Consider the following 25,272-nt stretch of genomic DNA (forward strand, 5'->3'; position numbering starts at 1 on the left):
AAATTGATAAACCATTAGCCAGACTCATCAAGAAAAAAAGGGAGAAGACACAAATCCATAGAATTAGAAATGAAAAAGGAGAAGTAACAACTGACACTGCAGAAATACAAAAGATCATGAGAGATTACTATAAGCAACTCTATGCCAATAAAATGGACAACCTGGAAGAAATGGACAAATTCTTAGAAATGCACAACCTGCCAAGACTGAATCAGGAAGAAATAGAAAATATGAACAGATCAATCACAAGCACTGGAATTGAAACTGTGATAAAAAATCTTCCAACAAACAAAAGCCCAGGACCAGATGGCTTCACAGGCGAATTCTATCAAGCATTTAGAGAAAAGCTAACGTCTATCCTTCTCAAACTCTTCCAAAATATAGCAGAGGGAGGAACACTCCCAAACTCATTCTACGAGGCCACCATCACCTTGATACCAAAACCAGACAAGGATGTCACAAAGAAAGAAAACTACAGGCCAATATCACTGATGAACATAGATGCAAACATCCTCAACAAAATACTAGCAAACAGAATCCAACAGCACATTAAAAGGATCATACACCATGATCAAGTGGGGTTTATTCCAGAAATGCAAGGATTCTTCAATATACGCAAATCAATCAACGTGATACACCATATTAACAAATTGAAGGAGAAAAATCATATGATCATCTCAATAGATGCAGAGAAAGCTTTCGACAAAATTCAACACCCATTTATGATAAAAACCCTCCAGAAAGTAGGCATAGAGGGAACTTTCCTCAACATAATAAAGGCCATATATGACAAACCCACTGCCAGCATCGTCCTCAATGGTGAAAAACTGAAACCATTTCCACTAAGATCAGGAACAAGACAAGGTTGCCCACTCTCACCACTCTTATTCAACATAGTTTTGGAAGTTTTAGCCACAGCAATCAGAGAAGAAAAGGAAATAAAAGGAATCCAAATCGGAAAAGAAGAAGTAAAGCTGTCACTGTTTGCAGATGACATGATACTATACATAGAGAATCCTAAAGATGCTACCAGAAAACTACTAGAGCTAATCAATGAATTTGGTAAAGTAGCAGGATACAAAATTAATGCACAGAAATCTCTGGCATTCCTATATACTAATGATGAAAAATCTGAAAGTGAAATCAAGGAAACACTCCCATTTACCATTGCAACAAAAAGAATAAAATATCTAGGAATAAACCTACCTAAGGAGACAAAAGACCTGTATGCAGAAAATTATAAGACACTGATGAAAGTAATTAAAGATGATACAAATAGATGGAGAGATGTACCATGTTCTTGGATTGGAAGAATCAATATTGTGAAAATGGCTCTACTACCCAAAGCAATCTACAGATTCAATGCAATCCCTATGAGACTACCACTGGCATTCTTCACAGAACTAGAACAAAAAATTTCAAAATTTGTTTGGAAAAACAAAAGACCCCAAATAGCCAAAGCAATCTTGAGAACGAGAAACGGAGCAGGAGGTATAAGGCTCCCTGATTTCAGACTATACTACAAATCTACAGTAATCAAGACAGTGTGGTACTGGCACAAAAACAGAAAGATAGCTCAATGGAACAGGATAGAAAGTCCAGAGATAAACCCACGCACATATGGTCAACTTATCTTTGATAAAGGAGGCAGGAAAGTACAGTGGAGAAAGGACAGCCTCTTCAATAAGTGGTGCTGGGAAAACTGGACAGGGACATGTAAAAGTATGAGATTAGATCATTCCCTGACACCATACACAAAAATAAGCTCAAAATGGATTAAAGACCTAAATGTAAGGCCAGAAACTATCAAACTCTTAGAGGAAAATATAGGCAGAACACTCTATGACATAAATCACAGCAAGATCCTTTTGGACCCACCTCCGAGAGATATTGAAATAAAAACAAAGATAAACAAATGGGACCTAATGAAACTTCAAAGCTTTTGCTCAGCAAAGGAAACCAGAAACAAGACCAAAAGACAACCCTCAGAATGGGAGAAAATATTTGCAAATGAAGCAACTGACAAAGGATTAATCTCCAAAATTTATAAGCAGCTCATGCAGCTCAATAACAAAAAAACAAACAACCCAATCCAAAAATGGGCAGAAGACTTAAATAGGCATTTCTCCAAAGAAGATATACAGACTGCCAACAAACACATGAAAGAATGTTCAACATTATTAATCATTAGAGAAATGCAAATCAAAACTACAATGAGATATCATCTCACCCCAGTCAGAATGGCCATCATCAAGAAATCTAGAAACAATAAATGCTGGAGAGGGTGTGGAGAAAAGGGAACACTCTTGCACTGCTGGTGGGAATGTGAATTGGTACAGCCACTATGGAGAACGGTATGGAGGTTCCTTAAAAAACTACAAATAGAACTACCATATGACCAAGCAATTCCACTACTAGGCATATACCCTGAGAAAACCATAATTCAAAAAGAGACATGCACCAAAATATTTCATAGCAGCTCTATTCACAATAGCCCGGAGATGGAAACAACCTAAGCGTCCATCATCGGATGAATGGATAAAGAAGATGTGGCACATATATACAATGGAATATTACTCAGCCATAAAAAGAAATGAAACTGAGCTATTTGTAATGAGGTGGATAGACCTAGAGTCTGTCATACAGAGTGAAGTAAGTCAGAAAGAGAAAGACAAATACTGTATGCTAACACATATATATGGAATTTAAGAAAAAAAATGTCATGAAGAACCTAGGGGTAAAACAGGAATAAAGACACAGACCTACTTGAGAACGGACTTGAGGATATGGGGAGGGGGAAGGGTAAGCTGTGACAAAGCGAAAGAGAGGCATGGACATATATACAGTACCAAACGTAAGGTAGATAGATAGTTGGAAGCAGCCGCATAGCACAGGGAGATCAGCTCGGTGCTTTGTGACCGCCTGGAGGGGTGGGATGGGGTGGGTGGGAAGGAGGTAGATGCAGGAGGGAAGGCATGTGGGAACAGATGTATATGTATGACTGATTCACTTTGTTATAAAGCAGAAACTAATTAAAAATAAATAAATAAATAAATTGTTCATGATTAAAAAAAAAACTGTCAATGAATAGGGAACACTTGTGGAACGGGCAGAGATCTAATGTATCACACTGTAGATAAAGTATCAAAAAGACCAGCCAGTCACCTGGTTTCTCTCCTTCCAGCATACAGCTAGGTTACATTTCTCAGCCTCCCTTGCAGTTAGGAGTGTACCTGTGGCTCAGGCTAACCAATGGAATGTAAGAAGAAGTGATATGCACCACTTCTGAAACTGGCCCATAAAAAACTCTCATGCATGATCCTCCATGCTCTTTTCCCTTCCGCAGGTCATGCACACTTGGATGCTACATATCAAAGATGGGAGAGCCATAGGGTAGAAGAAAACTGTGTCCATGAATCCCTTGGAAGAAAGCCAGAAATACTTATTTTGGACTTTACATGCGTAAAAACATAAACCATGATTCTGTTTAAACCGTTATGTTTAGATGAGTGTTGAAGCAGCTAGCATTATCTACTTGTTACATGAGCTACAGAGCAGAATTTTAGATCTATAGTACAATATGATAAGAACAAAAGAAAAAATTTAAAGTTATTAATAACTTTCAACAATTCTGGCAAATCTCTCCCACCCACTCCTAAAGAGGAAGACTCTTCTGCCTGTGTTGAATGGATGAAGGATGCAGCCAGGCTTTTGTTGTGTGACTGGGATGAACAGGAAGGAGTACAGAATGGCATAAACTGAGGACAGACCAAATTTCTCTACAAGAAAAAGTTGTATAGAGGTAGAAAGAAGAACAGGAGGATGGACATATGGCTGAGGAGAGAGAAACAGAGGCAGAGAGAGGAGGAGAGGACAGAGAGAAATAGAGTAAGAGGCAGACATAGAGACAGAGATGGGAAATGGAGACTTGGGAAGGACAGTTAGACAACTGCTAAGAAAGATGGGACTTTGGGGACAGAAATGGTAATGAGGAACCTAAGAAGACTTACTATAGTTTGAACCATAAGATTCCACCTTCCTTGCCTCATAAGAAAACCTACAATAATGAGCTACATCACTTTTCAAGGAATTTTCAAGCCATATCTTTGTTTCTTATGGATATAAAACTTTGCTAAAACTGATCTTAAGTCAGGGACAAGACCAGATTTTTTTGCATTATAATAACAGTATCAGAATGTTGGAGGGTGTTTTTTTGTTCTATTTCTGTTAAATAAGAATAGATGGGTAAACCAAAATCACATCACATGTTTACAACCAAAAAAATTATAATAGTAGTAAACATTTTTAAAGTAAAAATTTAGAGAAAACGTATGAATTCAGAAGAGTGAATGACGTCAACTGAGTGTAGATGTAATAAGGAAAACCCATTTCAGGTTTGAGAAATAAAATGTGGAAACTGAAATAATCTCACCAGAAAATTCCTAAATATATAAAACTGACATTTAAAAGCCAGGCTAAAATAAATATAGCTTCTACCAAACTTCCAGAATCCTTAAAAATAAATAAATTTGATCACTTAATGTAAAATGAAAATGCTGGCATAACTAGCATCAAAGACATATGATAAAAGAAAGTATCTAAAAAGTATTCTGGACTATCCGGCTGTAAGTACTTTCAGAAACTAGAAACAGGAGACAAGCTCACAAGATCACAATATCACAAGGTCTTAGGTGGCATTCACTGAAGAACTTTAGAGAAACTCAAAGTTAGAACTGAGAAGATATTAGATGAAGTAAATACAAATGGTCTCCCTGCCCAAAATGCTATGCCAGAGCATTTTCCAAGTTATTGGAAGTAGTGAACTTGTTACTGGAAGAAGTGAACTTGAGAACTATAGTTTAGTGAGTCTATTTTCTACACTTGAAAAGCTGATGAAATCTATACAATATATTAGTGTATAAAGGTTGCTAGGAAAAAAGAGAGCAAATTTTTTTCTGATAAGAGATAAATTATACCTCACTCCTCAATAACTTCATATCTTTCTTCCATGGGAATAAACAAAACAAGTTTGAAAAACACAATTACCATGACTTTAGGTTTAGAATATAAAATTAGTTGAAAGAAACAAAAAAAGGGATGGTGTAAAAATTTGTATCTGTAGGTAATAAGTGATTAAAAGCAGATTCTCTTAGGGGTTTGTGCTATAATTTGTTCTTATTTAACAGTTTTATAAATGATTTAGAATATAAAATATATAGTGAAATTTCCAAATTTGCAACTGATAACAACTCCTCCAAGTAATATAATGCCAAGCTGATGAGTACAAACTAAAAGAACATATTTCAAAAGTTGTATGATTGGGCAGCAGAGTAGCCAATAAATCTCATCGTAACTATTATATATATATATATATATATATATATATATATCATAATTATTATACATATAACTTTATATATCTGGGAAAATAATTCTCAAATTTTATACTTAAAAGATAACGATTTTTTTAATCATTTGAGATCCAAGAATTAAATCTTTACTGATACTACATATTACTAGAAATAAGAGAAATTTAAAAAGAAAAAAGCAAACAAAAGATCATTATCCTTAGATTTGATTACTTGTATATGGCTCTGAAATGTTTCCTATAATTCTGCTTCTCATACTTAAATAAAGCATCATGGATGTAAGAGCTCTACCACTTTCCATCTCGACAAATCTTTGCTCAGAATTGCATAAAATTAATATGTTGTATAAAACTGTCAGCTGCCTCAAGTAAGAACACTGATAAATATATTTCTGTGGAGAGAAAACATACAGCATTTAACTGTGGATAGAATGACATGGAAGAGGGGTCTTAGAAAAAGGGTTATAAAGAGAAGAAACAGATGATAAAAGTGTAAATTATAAATAACAGATAAAACAAGGTAAGTTAAAAAAAAGCACAATTAAGCCTAGATTGAAATACAGGATTAAAAGAGATACTACCAAATAGCAAAGGCTGAAAGTGCCTGCCTGTTCTGGGAGAGAACAGGGTGATAGGATCAGCTTTCCTTGCCTTGAGCCTAGATACCCTGAATGTGGCTTTGTTGGTATCCATTGCTACAATGATACACAGGAAAAAAACTGAAAATGCCTAAGATCCTAATAAGTTAATTTTCAAGATATCTAAACCTCTCAGCACATAGATATGAGGAGGTAGAAACTGGAAAGAACAGTAGTTTCAGGACAAGTGATAGCAAGTAGTGAACGTACAAAGCTCTGCCTAAGAGATGACTAAAATACGCTCTGGAAGAACAAACTAATGATGGATAGACCTATAACAAGTTCTTAAGACACTGGATTCTCAATTTTGGGTTCTTAAAAGCAAAAGACAGGAATGTTGTGAAGAACTGATAATAGAGGAAACATTTAGGGAAAGACAAGGTAATGAACGAAATATCTGGTAGAAGATAGATTACTTCCATTGCTTTTCTAGGGCAGCAAAAAAAAAAAAAATGGTCATAAGAGATCAGTCACCATTACTATATTCCAGGACAGGATGCCTCACACCCCATCAGCAAGGCATTCTTTTATGCTAATAGTAAAAACACATTCCTATTTCCTATTGAATTACCTCAGTCATTTCCTGCGTTATCTGCATAATCTATGGACTCATCCTGATTTGCTTAAAAGGTCTGACATAGAATATTTGCTACTCTAGCAAACCAAGGGCTTTGATGTCTACTGAAATCTTTCTTTCCCTGATTTAATGTTTTCACTCTATTCTTGCTTTTTTTCTTAACATTGTTGTTCTAAACTCTTAAGCTAACAGAAACAATATTTCAAGTTAAGAGGTAAAATTATCACACAGACATTTAAAAATTTGTAATCTACAATAAAACCAACTCACCAACTGAATGAGTGATGGTGTTCTGTAGGCTGGGAATTACCACAGAGGAGGTAGGTGAGCAATAAGGATAAACTGTTGTTGGATTTGCAGAGATGATATACTGTGTGCTACCAGAAAGTACATTGGAAACGCTTAGAGGGAAGCGTTTGCGCTTCCCTGAACGAGGTTGATAAATCCAACCTAGAGAAGAAGATGAACTATTTTTAATTTGAACATATACATCCTATTTAGCCTTTAAGTAGTTCTTTTCACATTGAAAGTCCAAAACACTTCTAAGTCTTAATTGTCTAAAGTATCTTTTCCAGCTCTATGATACCATTTCTGTGCATTTTAGCATATATATCCATATGGCTCCTAACTAGTGGCCAATGTTGTAACCCATAATTCAAAGGAAGAGAAAGGGCAAATGTCTTTTATCCAAAGACACATAATGAATTTATAGTAAAATCAACATTAAAGGCACTGAGTTTGAATCCCAAAGCTTTTCCTCTACACATAAAACAATGCCCCAGTAAGATACTGTTTGTCTCCTCCTGTTTCCTCACTTTCTATAAGACACAATTATCTATATCTTACGATGAAGTGGTTACTAATGACCAGTCACTATTTTTATGCCTTCTTCGGGAAGAGTCACTCTCTTAGACTTGGCAGTCTCCAAGTCCACAAACCACCCAATTTCCTTCCAAACTCAGAAAAGTGGAGTTAGGGCAGTTGTAGCCACTGTATAACCAAGAGAATCACTGGTTCCCTGCAACCGCTGCTCTGACGATTCCCCCCTAGAACCTTTCTGGCACTACTTTAGAAAAATAGTTATTCTTTTCCCACCAAGCACAATATGTTGGCCATACGCTGTGCTTTTACCAAGCTTAATATCAATGTCCTCACTGCTGGGGAGAGAATCAGAATTTCTTTCAAACTACATCATGATGGGGATAAATTTATCAATCAGAAGGCAGCACTATATTCTGATAACCATATAATATTAAAATGGAGCATGGTGTTAATGCCTGCAGCGTGCCCTGCATATTTTCTCTGTTGCTCTGATTTGAACTTCATTTTCTAGCATATTTGAAAAATTATAGCCTAGAACTCAGGAGCTTTCCTTCATTACGTTTATATTTATATATTTAATCAAAACGACAGTAAAACTGTTTGCCCCCAGGTTTGCATTAGTTGGCAAATACGAGACCAGATATCCCTCTACTTTGTTCTGTTTAAGGAAACTTATGCCCAGTATCAATTAAATAATTACTGTAATATTAGCCAGTATTTTCTCTATTGTACATATCAGATTAGAAAAAAATGACATTTTTGTCTGTCAGTCTCAACCTAACCTATTCTTTTTTTTTTTTTTTTTTTTTTTTTTTTTTTTTTTTTTTGCGGTATGCGGGCCTCTCACTGTTGTGGCCTCCCCCGTCGCGGAGCACAGGCTCCAGACGCGCAGGCTCCGGACGCGCAGGCTCAGCGGCCATGGCTCACGGGCCCAGCCGCTCCGCGGCATATGGGATCCTCCCAGACCGGGGCACGAACCCGTATCCCCTGCATCGGCAGGCGGACTCTCAACCACTTGCGCCACCAGGGAGGCCCCAAACCTATTCTTTACCTAAATAAATTTAAAGAAATTAGAAAGAGGCTTTGTTCATTTCATTTGATTACCAGGAAATTCCTCTCTGTGCTTTTCTTTAATCTTTTGTGCTTCATCATAATAGGGTTTCTTTTGTTCTTCACTAAGTTTGTTCCACTCTAACCCGAGCTGGACACTGATTTCTGCATTGTTGGCTGCTGGGTTAGCTTTGGCTAGTGCTTGCCGGTGGATCCTTGCCCAAACCATAAATGCATTCATGGGTCGCTTCACATGACCATTTCTGTCCTCACTGAAGGGAGTATCTGGTATTCCTACATGACAAAAATTAAGAGACTAAATTAATGTGCCACACACACACACACACAATTTTAAAGTGAAGTGCACTTCCATCTGTATTTACTTTTTAAATATCTGGAGAAAATATACACTTCAATATAGCCAAGGAACTGCCAGCCTTCCAGAATTCCTCATAATCCCTGAACTCAGCATTCTAAGCTGTGGCTTAGAAAGACTCTTCTCTTCCTCAAAAAGAATAATATTGTTGAAGATACTGTGGAAGTAATAATGTTGAAGACAAAGTAAACTGCTGGCTTACTACTTCTTTGAGCTATATTAATATCTCTAACAATAATTAACATTTAGTTTATTTCCCATTAAAATATTCTATTACTAAGGGACAGGAATTATGACTTATTAATGACTATAATCCTAGCACTAGGTGGGTGTACCCTAAATGTTTATAGGAATTCATTTACATGCCACTGGAGTGCCCATTCAAGCAAAAATACTTATAATATTAATATACTATATTATTTATATTTCGTTAGGAAGGTGAAGCACCTGCCAAGGTGGGTCACTAACACTAGTTCCATGTCCCAGGAGAAAAAATAAGAGGAAAATAAGAAAGGTGACTTCTTGAAAGTCACAGACACACCTGGAATTACAATAAAGGAAGTTGTTTAAATTCACATCTCTCACATAATTCATCAAAAACCACTGCCTATAAACTTCATATACTGTTTCTCTTTATTTTGGGGTTACTTGATATATAAAATTTTAAAATGCACAAACGATGAAATAAGTATTATAAAGAAAGCTTCCCCTTTCTCTCCTTTAGAAAATGGAAACAAAGTTTAAAAATTACTGACGATAAAAAGCAAGAGGATGGGGAACAGATGAACTTATTTGCAAAGCAGAAATAGAGACACAGATGTAGAGAGTACAAACATATGGGTACCACCGGGGGAAGGGGAGGGTGGGATGAACTGGGAGACTGGGATTGACATATACACACTACTATGTGTAAAACAGATAACTAATGAGAACCTACTGTATAGCACAGGGAACTCTACTCAGTGCTCTGTGGTGACCTAAATAGGAAGGAAATCCGAAAAAGAGGGCATATATGTATACGTATAGCTGATTCACTTTGTTGTACAGCAGAAACTAACACAATATTGTAAAGCAACTATACTCCAATAAAATTTTAGAAAAAACAAAAGCAAGAGGGTGGGGTGGGGAGGAAGAATCAGTAAAGAAAATAAGAAAACAATAAAGATAAAAGTCAATGAAGATATGAACTGAAGATTAATATGGCTTTCCATTGACATTTACTGCCATAGTATTCTGTCTGAATTAAATCTTAAAATAAGAATTTTCTAGCTATATATTTGGAAATAACAGATAGAAATAAAATATCTACTTGTAATTGTTACTACTGTAACTGTGGTCATTTCTTTGAAAACAACTTATTCTACAGTGTTTTCATTTTCTATATTTCTATAAGTCCTTAGCTTTTAGAATACCATTACAATTAATTATGTACTGTTTTCTCCTAGAAAATGTTTACTCTTCATTTTTAAAGAAGATAAATCACCTCTATATGCAGTATAAACTTTCCTGTTTATTTTTTCATTAAATACTATTTTTTCTTGTTTCTTGATACATGTAAAAATACTGAGCTGCTATATAATACAATATTTTAAAATGTTGATTATCTGTAGCATATAAACTGAGGGCTTTGTGTTATCTAGCAAGAATATTTCTATTTTTGTGTATAAACATTAGTCACATCTAAATCTCATCCTTCACTGGGCCTTAAAAAAATAATTATTTTTAATGTTTGGGAATCTTGAACGTGTTAGCGTATTTTACTGGTATATGTACAAGTCAGAAGTGATACCTTTGCAGACTTTGCCCTGAACCCATTATTTTATTTTTCTAGTTTATGCTTCTCAACAGCTGACATGTCAGCTACGGGGCAATAGACGAAGTTTGAAAACCAGATGATTCCCCTGCCGTCTAATACCTGCATCTGAGGGAAGCACGGTGAGCGGGACACCTTTGGTTTCAATTTTTACAGAAGGCTCCAGTAAGGACTGCATTTTAATAGGCACTGGTGTCAAGGGGACCTTGGTCAATCGTATCAGCTCTGAAGGTGGAGGCCCCTGAAACTGGATCCGGGTCCCAGGGGGCACGGTGTGAAGAGTCAAAGGGATCCTGAAGTCTTGCTGGTGCGGCCCAAAGGCAATGGACGGCTGGGTCAGGATGACATCCTTGCTGCCATGGACCAGGCCACTGGAAGCGGGCGCTGTGCCGAGCCTGGAGTCCTCGCGGAGTCTCTCAGGCTCCTTCGTCGCCGTGTAGCTCATGACCTCCTCCTCCTCCTCCAACTTGCCCTTCTCGTCCCATCGAGGGCTGTCGAGGGCCGGCCCGGGGCCTCCCGCCTTCGCCGCCATGGAAGCCTTAGGGCCCGCCTTGACGGCCCTCCGAGGTCCCACTGACGGATCCGAGCTGGGGTCCGGCTCCTGCTTCTCTGCCTTAACGTGCACCGGCAGGGGCTGCACAGGGTGCAACTGAGGCCTGCAGGGGGCGCCCTCGGACGCCGGCGGCGGCGGCCGCAGCAGCATTAGCACCTCGGGCTTCAGCTGCAGCAGCCGCGCCTGCGCGGGAGAGGCGGCTGTGCCTTCCTCCCGGGCCTGAGGCAGTGGTGGCCCAGGCGGCAGCAGTAACATCTGCTCCGGGTTCACCTGCAGTACCCGCCGTGCCGCGGGCTGTACGCCCGACGCCGGAGCCTCCCCGCACGACGAGGCTACGGTCGCAATGGCGGCCGCGCACGGGGCGGGCGGCGACGCAGAGGGCCCCGCGGCCGCTGCCCGAAAAGAGGCGCCCTCGACAGGCACCGGCCGCCGAGCGGGGCGCAGCGGGCGCGGCGCTTTCGCCCGCGGCAGTTGGCGCGGCTGAGGCGGCGGTTCCGTCCTGGCTCTCTCCATGGGGGGAGGGGGACGCCCGGCCCGGTCCCGGCCCGGTCCCGGCCTGGATTGTGAGCTCAGCCGTTTGTTGGCGAGCTTCTCCCCTCCCCTTTTCAGTTAAGAGCCTTCCAAGGCCTTTGCTACCCAGAACCCTACGCGGTTCATAAAGCAGCCCTTGGTCTTGGCCTCGCCCAACCACAAGCGTCTTGGTAACCGCCCCCCCGGCCCGCCAATCACAGGCACGTTCTCCAGCTCCTCCCGCCCTCCACGCACCCCTGGTACCGAGCCCTCGAATCACCCGCTACGGCCGGGTCCGCGGCACGTGCTGCCCATTTTCCCCCTGTGACTCTCCCTCTCTTTCGGAGTTCTCTACCGGCCGTTGTCCTTAGTTACCCCTCCCCCGTCTGGAGCGCACGACAATGGCGTTGCCCAGGAAACAGAGTAGGTCCATGCCACTGACCTCCAGGAGATAAAGCCGTGTGAGTTCTTCACAAGAGCTGGAGATACCTGCCTTGTATGAGCGGTTTGCAATTCCAGAATACCCCGTGGGCCCTGACCCTCACCGGGGTCTTTGGATTTGTGCCAAGGGAAGAGAAGGCAAATTTTGCAACTTTTCAATAACCCCCTTAGCTGATCTTGCTGGGAAGAGTGTTCGACTTGGCCATTACTGTGCTAAACTTTTCATTTATCACCACTCCTGTGGGCCCTGCTTGCAAAATACATCCCCAATTCATCCACCTCTTTCCGTTTCTCCTGCCATTACTCTGTTCTGCTCTTATATCATCTTTCACCTGGATACTGCTATAGCTCTGTAAATAGTCTCCCTGCTTTTCGCTTTTGTCCCACTACGCTCCAGTTGCCAAGAATCTTTGAAAAATACAAATCTAGTCCTCCCACACCCTCTCTCCAAAAAAAATCTTCTCAGGCCATGCAGTAAAGGTTTAAGGTCTTGGCAAGGTCTGTAAGGCCCCAAATGGCGTGGGCTGTAGTTCTCCTATTTACCACTCTAGCCCCAGCTTTAGCTACACTGCGTCTCCTCATTCTTTCTCCTACTTCAAAGATGTTTGAATATGCCCTCACTTGTATTTCTCCCTTGTGTCTCCTTAACACCTCCTGCTCCTATTCGGAATTGCACCTCAACTAGTACTTCCTCAAAGACGTGTTCTCTGACTCTGAAAATCAGGTCAAATCTCCTTTATGGACTCGTACCTCTATCACCTCTTTTAAAGTTCTTACCACAATTCGTACTTACATATTTCTTTATGGCATTATTCTGCTGCCTCCTCCACTTTACTTATACTCCTTGAGGGCCGACTGTGTTTTGTAAATCTCCAATGCCAACCATAGAGCCTGGCGTATAGTAGACATTCAATAAATACCTGTTGAATGAATAAAGACTGTTGTAGTCTGATAATAAAATAGTAATAATCACTACCTATATTAAGGGCTTACTTTTATGCTAGGCATTGCTTCAAGTCCTTCGCGTGCTTATGCCTCTCCTTTTACTAGTACTGTATTGTGTTCGTTTCCATTAAATATCACCAAGAGAAAGAAGAAACCTTGTATTAACATTTGTTACATTTCTAAGTGATGTCCTGATTAAAAGCTATAGATTTATCTTGAAGCAGATCATTTTTGCCACCAGAACAAGTTAGCTCTCAAAGAAGACCTGACCCAACTCTCTAATGCCTTGTTGTCAAATGTGGCAAATAGGAGTTCTTACAACTGGCAGATAGTCAAGGGCAGTGGTTCTCCAATTTTTATCTCAGGAACCCTTTATATTCACAAAAATGATTGAAGATTTCAAAGAGCTTTTATTTATGTGGTTTTATCTGTCAATATTTGCCATATTATAAATAAAAACTGAGGACTAGTTATAGTTATCAATTCATTTTAATTCATTCATTAATGAATAGTTATCAATTCATTTTAAGTATCTGTAATAAACCCATTACATATTAACATAACACATTATCATGATAAAACTATGGTTTCCTCCAAATTAGAAGAGTGGAATTGTGAATCTACTGTCTGACTTAGTTGGAAAAAAAAGTTGGATTCTCACGGCTGCTTCTGCATTCTGTTTGTTGTAATTCATGCCATATAGGCTCTAGAAAGCTTCACTGTACACTCATGAGAGTATGAAAAAAGGCAAATATTGTCTAAGAATTATTATGAAAGTAGTGTTAACCTAGCAGACACTCTGAGTCAGTCCCTGAACCACATTTTGAGAACCACTGACAAAACAAAGGCTAGTGAAAGAGGCAGAGGAATAAATCATGGTAGTGTTGATTTTGTGCAAGACTAATACATATTCCAATCTGAATGAGTAATTCAAAGCACGTGATGTGTCAGTCCTCTGTAGCAGTGCAAATAGTATACGGGGAGTATATTTTAAGCAGAAAGCAATCTTTTTTAAAAAACAGTTTTACTGAGGTTTGATTTATATATAATGTTTATAATTAAATGTACAATTTGATGTGTTTTAATAAATATTTAAAGTTGTGTAACCATCACTACAATCCAGTTTCAGAACATTTTCATAAACTCAAAAAAGTTGGGGTAAGGTAACTCAAAAAGTCCTCTTGTTCCCGTTTGCAGTCAATGTATGCTCCCACCTTCAACCCCAAACAACCGCTTATATGCTTTCTGTCTCTATAATTTTGCCTTTTCTAGAAATTTCATATAAATCGAATCAAATAATGTGTAGGCTTATATGTCTGGCTCCTTTAACTTAGCATAATGTTTTTGAGGTTCATCCAAGTTTAATGTATCAGTAGTTCTTTATTTTATTACAGCGTAGTATTCCATAGTATGGAAATACCGAATTATTCAGGGATATTTTATTGTAAGATGTCTCCCACTCATTTTGTTTATCCATTGACTGGCTGATGAGCATTTGGATTATTTCTAGGTTTTGGCTGCTATGAATATGATGCCCATTCATGTATAAATATTTGTGGGGACATAGGTTTGCATCTCACTTGGGTAGGCACCTAGGAGCAGACTTACTAGGTTATGTGGTAAGTGTATGTACAACATTTTACAAAACTGCCAAACTGCTTTGCAAAATGTATCATCTTACATTTCCACCTACAACATATGAGGGTCCCAGTTTCTCTACCTCTTCTCCAATATTTGGTGGCAAAAGCCTTTTAAATTTTACCCATATATATAGTATATATAGAATATATTATAGTAGTAGTATATAATAGTAAATAATTGTGTTTTAAAACAGTGAATAATAATTCACAGTGAATAATAATGTTGAGCATCTCTTCATGTGCTTAGTTGCTATTCATAAATCTTTTTTTTTTTTTTTTGTGGTATGCGGGCCTCTCACTGCTGTGGCCTCTCCCGTTGCGGAGCACAGGCTCCGGACGTGCAGGCTCAGCGGCCATGGCTCACAGGCCCAGCCGCTCCACGGCATGTGAGATCTTCCGAGACAGGGGCACGAACCCGTGTCCCCTGCATCGGCAGGCAGACTCTCAACCACTGCACCACCAGGGAAGTCCCTCATAAATCTTTATTGCCTAGTTCTGTTGAAGTTTCTTTTGCCTATTATTTAGATTGTGTTGTTGATTTCCTTATTTTTGATTTTTAAGGATTCTTAATATATTCTGGATATAAGTTCTATATTAGATATATGTATTACAAATATTTTCTTCCAGTCTGTGGCTTGTCTTTTTGTTCTGGTTTTTTTTTTTTTTTCATTCCTAGTACTGTCTTCTGAAGAGCAACATTTTTACCTTTGATGAAGTCTAATTTGTCAATATGCCGTTGATTATATTTAAGAAATCATTGCCTAACCTAAGATTAAAGATTTTTCTCTCGTGATTTGCTCTAGAAGAGTTTCGTTTTAGTTCTTACATTTAGCACTATGATCCATTTCAAGTTAATTTTTATGCAAAGAAAGAACTAGTTCCTTACCTAACACCCTACAGTTGTTTCAGTACCATTTGTTGAAAAAACTATCCTTTTCCCATTGAATTACTTTAATACTTTTGTTGAAAATTAATTGACAATATATGCATGGCTTTATTTCTGAACTCTGTTCGGTTCCTCTGATCTATGTCTGTCTTTATGCTCATACCACATTGTCTTGATTACTATATCTTTATGGTAAATTTGGGGATTATGTCATATAAGTTCTCAAACTTAGCTCTTTGTCAAAATCATGTTTGCTAGTCTTGATCCTTTAGATTTTCATATAAATTTTAGTATCAGCTTATCAATTTTCACCAAAAACAGGCCTGCTAATTTAGGTAGCCTGCACTGGATCTATAGATCAATTTTGGGAAAATGGACTTCTAAGCAATATTGAGTCAGTTTGCAGGCATGGGATATATGTCCATTTATTTCAGTCTTTAATTTTTCTTGACAATGTTGTATAATATTCAGTGTACAGTTCTGCACTTCTTTTGTTAACTTCATTCTAAATACTTTAATTTTTGATGCTGTTATGAATGTAATTGTTTTCTTAATTTCATTTCTAGTTGGTTATGTATTGATTTTGTATTCATTGCCTTACTGCACTGCCTAGAAGCTCCGGTCTAGTGTGGAATACAAGTGGTGAGAGTGGACATCTTTGCTTTGTACCTAGTGTCGGGGGAAAAGCAATGTCTTTTATCTTTAAGGGTGATGTTAGTTGTAGGTTTTATGTAGCTGCCTTTTTATCAAATTAAAGATGTTTCTTTCTCTTCTTTCCTAGTTTGTTGAGAGCTTTATCATGAATGTTTGTTGCATTTTATCAAATGCTTTTTTTTTAATTCACATCTAAATTTTTTCATTTTAAATTTACACAGTTGCAAATGATTTGATTTCTGATGTATTGTAAATATTGATATTTTATCAGAAGCTTTTTCTACATATTTTGAGATTGTCATATTCCCCTTTAGTCTAGAGGTCAGCAACATTTTCCAGAAAGGGCCATATAGTAAATATTTTTGGTTTTGTGAGCTATATGATCTTTGTTGCAGCCGATCAACTCTGTTATTGTAGAATGGAAGCAATTATAGAGCACGCATAAATTAGTGGGCATGATTGTTTTCCAATCAAACTTTATTAAAAAAATAAAAGTCATGCCAGATTTGGTCTCTGAGCTGTGGTTTGCTGACCCCTGCTTTAGTCTGTTACTACTACATGTATTATATTAATTGACAGTCAGATGTTAAACTAGCCTGCCTTAGTGGATACACCTACTTGGTCATAATGTATAATCTTTTTTATACAGTATTATACACAGTTACTATTCTTTTAAGAATTTTAGCATTTATATTCATGATGGATATTGGTCTGTAGTTTTCTTGTGATATCTTTGAAACTTTGGTATCAGGGTAAAATGAGCTGGAAAGTGTTCCATTTGCTTCTAGTTTTGCAAGCGTTTTTATTGTATTGGTATTATCAATTCCTTAAATGTTGATAGAGTTCACCAGTAAAGCCATCTGGGCCTGGACTTTCCTTTGTAGGAAGATTTTTTAGTAAGTCAAATAATTTAATGTCTTTATTTGATATAGGTCTATTCAGATTTTATATTTCTTCTCGAGTCAATTTGATAATGTCTGCCTATGAATTTGCCCATTTCGGCTAAGTTGTCAAATTGTTGGCATAAGGTTGTTCATAATATTTCTTCATAATCTTTTAAATTTCTGTAGAGTTCAGGATGTTTCCTTTTCATTCCTAATTTTGGTAATCTGTATCTTTTTTCTTTTATCTTGGTCATTTTACTAAAGTTTTGTCAATTCCATAGGTCTTTACAAAGAACCAACCATCAGTTTCACTGATGTTTCTCTATTGTTCTGCTAGCTTTTTTCTTTTAATTTCTGCTATGGGCTCTATTATTTTGTTCATTCTACTTACTTGGGGTTTGATTTGCTTTTCTTTTTCTAATTTCTTAAGATGAAAGCTTAGTTAGTTGATTTTTTAAGTTATTGATTTTAAATCATTTCTTTTCTAATAGAAGCATTTAAAGCTGTAAGTTTCTCTCTATGCACCGCTTTACCTGCTTTCCATTACTTTTGCTATGGCATGATTTTGTGTTCATTCAGTAGAAGATATTTTCTAATATCTCTGGTGATTTCTTCTTTGACCAATGATTTATTTAGAAGCGTACTGTTTAATTTCCAACTCTATGGAGATGTTCCAAATTTCCTTCTGCTCTTTATTTCTAATTTAATCCTAATGTGGTCAAAGAATGTTCTTTGTATGATTTCAGTCCTTATAAATGTATTGTGACTTGTTCTATCACCTTGCATATGGTCTATTCTATAGAATGTTTCATGTGTACTTGAGAAGAATGTATATTCTACTGTTGTTGGGTAGAGCATTCTAGCTGTTTAATAATATTCAAGTATTCTGTATCCTTTCTGATTTGCTTCTTGTCATATCTATTAGTATTATCAGTTATTGAGAGAGAAATATTGAAATATCAACTATAGTTACGGAATGGTCTATTTTTCCTTTGATTTTGTCAAATTTTGCTTCACATATTTTGGGGCTGTCTTGTTAGGTGCAAGTATATTTGTAATTGTTGTAACTTTTTGATGAAGTGACCTTTTTGTCATTATGAAATATCCCTCTCTGTCTCTAGTGATATTTTTGTTATTAAAATCTATTCTAATATAGCCTCTCCAGTTTTCTTATGGTTACTGTTTGCTTGGTATACCTTTTCCCATCCTATTACATTTGATGTGTTTTATTTTAAATATAAAGTATTTCTCCTGTAAACAGAATATGCTTTTTAATCCCATCTGATTGTTCTGCCTATCAATTGGAGTTTTTAGTCCTGTACAATTTAATGTAATTATTGATATGCTTAGAATTGTGTCTGTTGTTCTGGAATTTGTTTTCTCTGTGCTTTTTTTGTGTGTGTGTGGTACGTGGGCCTCTCACTGTTGTGGCCTCTCCCGTTGTGGAGCACAGGCTCCGGACGCGCAGGCTCAGCGTCCATGGCTCACGGGCCCAGCCGCTCCGCGGCATGTGGGATCCTCCCGGACCAGGGCACGAACCCATGTCCCCTGCATCGGCAGGCGGACTGTCAACCACTGCGCCACCAGGGAAGCCCTCTCTGTGCTTTTTGTTCTTTGGTTTCTCCTATACTGCTTTCCTTTGGTTACACAAATATTTTTAGCTTACAATTTTAATTCCTCTGTTGATTTTTTTGGATGAGTTTATGAGGTTTAGTGTGTGTGTATGAGAGTATATGTGTGCACACATACATGCATGCTCTTTAGATTACAATATTCATCTTTAACCTATCACAGTCTTCTACAGTCTTCCTATACTGACTTGATTCTGATAAAATATTGCAACATTTCACCAGTAGAACTCCATTTCCTCCTCCTTCCTTTATGCTATTATTATAATATATATTATGGCTATATATATCATAAACCAAATAATAGAGGAATATATTTATTGCCTCAAACAAGCTTGTGGTTTTCAAAGAAAATAAGAGAAAAATTATGTAGTCTTTTATATTTACCCACACATTTACTATTTCCCATGTTCTTCTTTCCTTCCCACAGATCCAAATTATTGTCAAGCATCATTTCCTTTAGTATTTTTTGGAAGGCAAGTCTGCTAGCAACAACTTCTCTCATTTTTGTTTATCTGCAAATATTTTTATTTCACCTTCATCTTTGAAGGCTAGTTTAATTGGATGTAGAATTCATGGTTGACTTGTTTTCTTTCAACACCTTGAATATGTCATTCCACTACGCTCTTGTTTCTGAGAAGTCAGCCAGTAATTATACTTTTGTTTCTTCCATACATAGTGAGTCATTTTTCTTTTGCAGCTTTCACAGTTTTCTCTTTGTTTTTGGTTTTCAGGAGTCTGACTGTAATAAGTGTAGGTGTGGTTCTCTTTATTTTTATCCTACTTGGGATTTGTTGAGATTTGGATTGTACGTTTTGTTTTCTCTTAAATCATATGTGGAAAAGTTTTAACCATTATTTCTTCATGTACTTTTTTTTCTACCCATTGGCTTTCTCTTATCCTTTGAGGACTCCCATTAACACATGTTGGGACCCTTACCATTATCCTGTAAGTCTCTGATGCTCTGTTCATTTTTCTTCAGTCCTTTTTATCTGTATTCTTTGGATTAGATCATTTCTATTGATCCAGTCTAATCTTCAGGCTTGCTGATTCTTTCTGCGGCCATCTCAATTCTACTTTTGAGGTGTCCAGTGAAATTTTCATTTTAATTGTAGTACTTTTTAACTCTAGAATTCCAAATTTTAATAATTCTAGTTATTGATTTCCTATTTATTAGCATACTTTTCTATAATTCTTTGAACATATTCTTAACACCTCCTTTGAAGTTTTTACCTGCTAAATTCAATATCTGAACCCCACTCACACACAGTAAGTTTGTATTCACAGAAAGCTATCTTTTGATTTGTTAATGGGTCTGATAGACTCTTGCTCTCTTCTCTTATCTCTCATGGAAGGGCATCAATAATAATTGTCAAATAACATAAAATATTAATTTCAGTAGTTGGTTCCTTGACAGTTTATATAAGGCATAGCATGAAGTGTTATTTATTTATTTACTTAATGATGGAAATCTATCTGCCATCAGATTCCTTGTAGTGTTCAGAACTTTACAATGTGACCTTATTTGGAAATAGGGTCTTTGGAGATGTAATTACTTAACAAGTGAGATGAAATCATACTGGATTTGGGTGAACCTCAAATCCAATGACTAGTGTCATAAGAAGAGGAGAGGACACAGAGAAGATGATATAAAGATGTAGGCAGAGATTGGAGGGATGCATTACAAGCCAAGAAATGCCAAGGATTGCTGAGAGCCACCAGTAGCTAGGAAGAGGCATTGAACAGATTTTCCCTCAGAACTTCCAGAAGGAATCAGTCTTGATTTGAATGTGCTAGTCTCCAGAACTGTGAGAGAATAAATGTCTGTTGTTTTAAGCCACCTAGTTTGTGATACTTTGTTATAACAGCCCTTGGAAACTAATATATTCCGTTTTCTTTTCTTAATAGGTAATGTGTTACAGAAAGTTCTGGGATTGGTTCTTTTCCATTGACTAAGGAAGGCCTAGAGGAGAATTTCCATTCGCTGACTGACTGATTTATTCATTCAGTAAATATTTACTGAACCCCTAGAATGTGACAAGCTCTGTGCTAGGCACTAGGAATATAACAGAGAATAAGACAAATGATTCCTCTTCCCTTACACAACTTACCTTTTTAAAAGAAATTTTAAATTCATACCAAAACTGTTCAGGGTCACAACAGTGTCCTCAAAGAAGGTTACTTAAAATGAATCCAATAAAACAATGTTGTAGACAGAATGTTTGAGGCCCCCCAAATTTCTGTGCTGAAGCCCTACACCCCCACCCACAGTGTGCCTATATTTAGAGATGGGATCTCTAAGGAAGTAATTAAGGTTAAATGAGGTCATAATGGTGAGGTCCTGAACTGACAGGATTAGTATCTTTATGAGAAGAGACACCTGAGAACTCTTTCCATTCCTTTAATCACCTCAAGAACACACTGAGGAAAGTCCATATGTGGACATAGTGCGAAGATGACCATCTACAAGCCAGGAAGAGAGCTCTTACCAGGAACCAGCTCTACTAGACCTTGATCTGGCACTTTCAGCCTCCATAATTGTGAGAAAATAAATGTCTGTTGTTTAAGCAAGGCAGTTTGTGGTATTTTGTTAGGGCAGCCTAAGCAGATTAATACAAACAGGAACCAAATATCCATGGAAATTAGTGGAAAAGGTGTATTTTTATCTTTAAAAATTATGAGTTTAATTGAACTTACATTTTAGAAATTTCATATTATAGGTGCCACGGTAATTCTTAGAACAAACACAGAATGAACCAAGTGCTAATTGTTTATGGGGGAAGATAGACTTTGGTGGGGAGGCTTTCAGTGCAGAGAATTAATTGTTTTCCATAGACCAGCAGATTATTACTTTTGGTTTGTGCAAGTGCCTGTATTAGTTTCCTATTGCTGTTGTAGCAAATCACCACAAATGTAGTGGCTTAAAACAACACATACATAGTTCTTTAGGTAAGAATTTCGAAATGGGTCGTAAAACCAAGATGTCACGAAGGCTGCATTCCTTCTGGAGGCTCTAGGAAAGAATCCATTCCTTAACTTTTCCTCTTTCTAGAGGCTGCCCACATTTCTTGGCTCATGAACCTCTTCTATCTTCAAAGCTAACAGTTGGATCGCTCCGACCCCTGCTTCCATCACTACCTCATCTTCTCTGGCTCATTTATCTCCCTTTCCATCTTTTACATAACCTTGTGATTACATTGGACCCACCCAGATAATCTAGAATAGTCTCACTATTTTAAAATCCCTAATCACATTTGCAGAATCTCTTTTGTCATATAAGGTAAAACATTCATTCCTAGGATTAGGACATGGACATCTTTGGAGGCACTATTATTCTACCTACTGCAGTCCTCATTCCTGTTTTATTTTATGTCATGTCATATCATGTCATTTTATTTTTTTATGACACTTCTCCTTCATTCACCATTTCCATTCCCATTCCAGTTCTACTCTCCCTCACCTCCATCCCCCAGGCACCCACTTTATTATTTTTTAAATAAATTTATTTATTTACATATTTATTTTTGGCTGTGTTGGGTCTTTGTTGCCGCACGTGGACTTTCTCTAGTTGCAGGGAGCAGAGGCTACTCTTCGTTGCAGTGCACAGGCTTCTCATTGCGGTGGTATCTCTTGTTGCAGAGCATGGGCTCTAGGTGCACAGGCTTCAGTAGTTGTGGCATGCAGGCTCAGTAGTTGTAGCTCATGGGCTCTAGAGTGCAGGCTCAGTAGTTGTGACGCACGGGCTTAGTTGCTCTGCGGCATGTTGGGTCTTCCTGGACCAGGGCTCAAACCTGTGTCCCCTGCATTGGCAGATGGATTCTTAACCACTGCACCACCAGGGAAGCCCCCATCCCCTTTAAAATACTTAATGGAACCTCGGTTATATATGTACCATTTAGTGATATACAATGTTTTGTGTATACATGTGTTTTTTAATTTACACATGTCATCCTAGATATAGACTCAGTTTGTTTCTTATTTTTTTCACAGCATACTTTTTGGAAATTTTTTTGCTTATCTGTATTTTCTACGGTGAATATGTTCACTGATTTTTTAAAAACTTTTATTTGTTTTTATTTTTGGCTGTGTTGGGTCTTCATTGTTGCGTGTGGGCTTCTCATCGTGGCCTCTCTTGTTGTGGAGCATGGGCTCTAGGCACATGGGCTCAGTAGTTGTGGCTCGCAGGCTCTAGAGCGCAGGCTCAGTAGTTGTGGTGCATGGGTTTAGTTGTTCCACAGCATGTGGGATCTTCCCAGACGAGGGCTCTAACCTGTGTCCCCTGCATTGGCAGGCGGATTCTTAACCACTGCACCACCACGGAAGCCCTGATTTTTTTTTTTTAGTGTTTTTTTAAGTGTGTAATTTAGTGGGTTTTAGTATGTTCACAACATTGTGCAACGATCACCATTATCTGATTCCAGAATAGTTTCATCATCCCAGAAGTAAACCTCAAACCCATTAGTAGTTACTCCCCATTACTTTTCCCAGGCCCTGGAAACCACTGATCTACTTTCTGCCCTTATGAAGCACAAGTTTAAACAGATTACCCTTGTCATATAGGTATATCTGGTTCTGAGCTTCTGAATTATGCATTCTGTGCATCACTTTTTACTTCTCCATTCCTGTAATGGTGGACTCTTGGGTGCCTCTAGTGAGCTCCTACCACAAGCAGTGTTGCTGTGGACAAGACCTCATAAACCTATACAGCAGTTGCTCTGCAGATATACCCAGAAGGTATGCACATACAACTCTTCACTAACAGATTGCTCTCCCAGGTGGCTATTCCACTTCAAACTTCTAACAGCAGTACATAAGGATTTCCTTTTTCCAACTTCCTTATCAACACTTGGTTTTGTTCAATAAATTTTGCCCATCTTATCAGTGTATAGAAGCATCCAATTGTTGTTTTAATTTGCACTTCTCTGATCTTTAGATAGGTTGAGCATCTCTTCATAAACTTATTAGTCTTTCACCTTTCCCCATCAATGATGTGTACATTAAGACCCTTTGCCACTTTATTATTGTGTTTTCCACTTTTTCCTTGTTGATATGCATGAGTCCCTTGTTTATTACAGATATTCAAACATTGGAAATATCTTCTTATCTGTGACTCATCTGTTCATTTGTCTCTGACATCCTCTGTTGAACAGAAATCCTTAATTTAATGTGGTTGCATCTGTCATTTTTTCACCTTATATTTTAGGCTTATAGGGTCTTGTTTAAGAAATATTTTTCCATCCCAGATTTCTCAAAGAAATTCTATTATATTTTCTTCCATTAGTTCTATAATTTTACCTTTATAGTTAGGCCTTTAATCTATATGGAACTTTTATGTGATATAAAATAGGGACCCAAGTTAATTTCATATAGTAATCTAGTTATACTAACACCATCTAATGATTCATGTTTTCTCTGCTAATTTACCCTGCTTCTGTGTATCAAGTAGCCCTATGAAGAGTTCACATGGAGAGGGCTAAAGCTTCTTGCCAACAGTCATGTAAGTGAATCATATTTGAAGTAGATCCTCTAGCCCCATTCAAGCCTTCAAATGACTATACACCCAGCTGACATCTTAATTACAACCTCGTGAAAGACCATGAGCTGAAAGCACCCAGCTAATCTACTGAATTCCTGACTTACAGAAACTATGTGAGATAATAAATGTTTATTATTGTTTTAAACCACTAGGTTTTGGGGATAATTTGTAACACAGCAGAGGATAACTAATGTAGTTTTAATGCTGAATAAAGAGTAAGTAGAGCTCTTTGGTCTCTATTATATGGTGCCCTTCAGTTTCTATTTCATTTCTATCAGAAGAATAAAAGTAAATGATAGCTTTTCAATTTTGGTGTTCCCTAAAATAAGAGTGTAAGATAGTTAATAAATGGGAAAGATGGGAAAAGAGAGAAAAGAAGCTGAGAAAGGAACAAATATTTAAGGCCCCTTACAGTGTGCCTATTATGTCCTTTATTACCTTATTTTGATCAAAAGAGTATTTGGTCAGCTGGCAAAAATGTTATCACATTTATTTTATCTTGGACCTCCTACTACATATAATCACTGTTGACCAAAGTGAGGAGGCCAAAGCACTGTTGGCTTTGACTTGGCTGGAGGCATAGGTCATAGAAAGGAATGAGGCAGATTTGGAAAATACTGTGAAGGAAATGCATGTGTTGAATAGAGTTTGCACTAAATACTCTTTAAGGTCCACCATCTCTAGTGTTCTGAGATATTCATCCTTTGCCTGGTAAACTCCTATCTACCCTTCAAGACTCAGCTTAAATGTACCAGTCCTTAAAAAGTCATTAGTTCTACATACCTCAACATAATAAAGGCCATATATGACAAACCCACAGCTAACATCATAGTCAACAGTGAAAAGCTGAAAGCATTTCCTCTAAGATCAGGAACAAGACAAGGATGCCCACTCTTGCCACTTTTATTTTATTTTAATATAGTTTTGGAAGTTCTAGCCACAGCAATCAGA

At 37.7% G+C, this 25,272-nt stretch overlaps 1 protein-coding gene across 3 annotated transcripts in view; it reads right to left on the bottom strand.

The window, feature by feature from the left end:
- Nucleotides 1-25,272, bottom strand: part of LOC132485566 (transcription factor SOX-30-like) — a 97,634-nt gene that overhangs the window by 53,147 nt on the left and 19,215 nt on the right. For 2 of the 3 annotated variants that reach the window (XM_060092103.1, XM_060092104.1), the window contains exons 1-3: nucleotides 10,747-11,710; nucleotides 8,510-8,749; nucleotides 6,854-7,033 (exon numbers count right to left, since the gene is read on the bottom strand). In XM_060092103.1, coding sequence (XP_059948086.1) covers nucleotides 6,854-7,033; nucleotides 8,510-8,749; nucleotides 10,747-11,710 — 1,384 coding nt within the window. Of the gene's footprint in view, nucleotides 1-6,853; nucleotides 7,034-8,509; nucleotides 8,750-10,746; nucleotides 11,711-12,941; nucleotides 13,069-25,272 lie in introns of those variants that run through there. The other variant, XR_009531416.1, reaches the window with a different exon arrangement.

This window comes from Mesoplodon densirostris, chromosome 3 (assembly GCF_025265405.1).
Source record: "Mesoplodon densirostris isolate mMesDen1 chromosome 3, mMesDen1 primary haplotype, whole genome shotgun sequence".
Taxonomy (NCBI): Eukaryota; Metazoa; Chordata; class Mammalia; order Artiodactyla; family Ziphiidae; genus Mesoplodon; species Mesoplodon densirostris.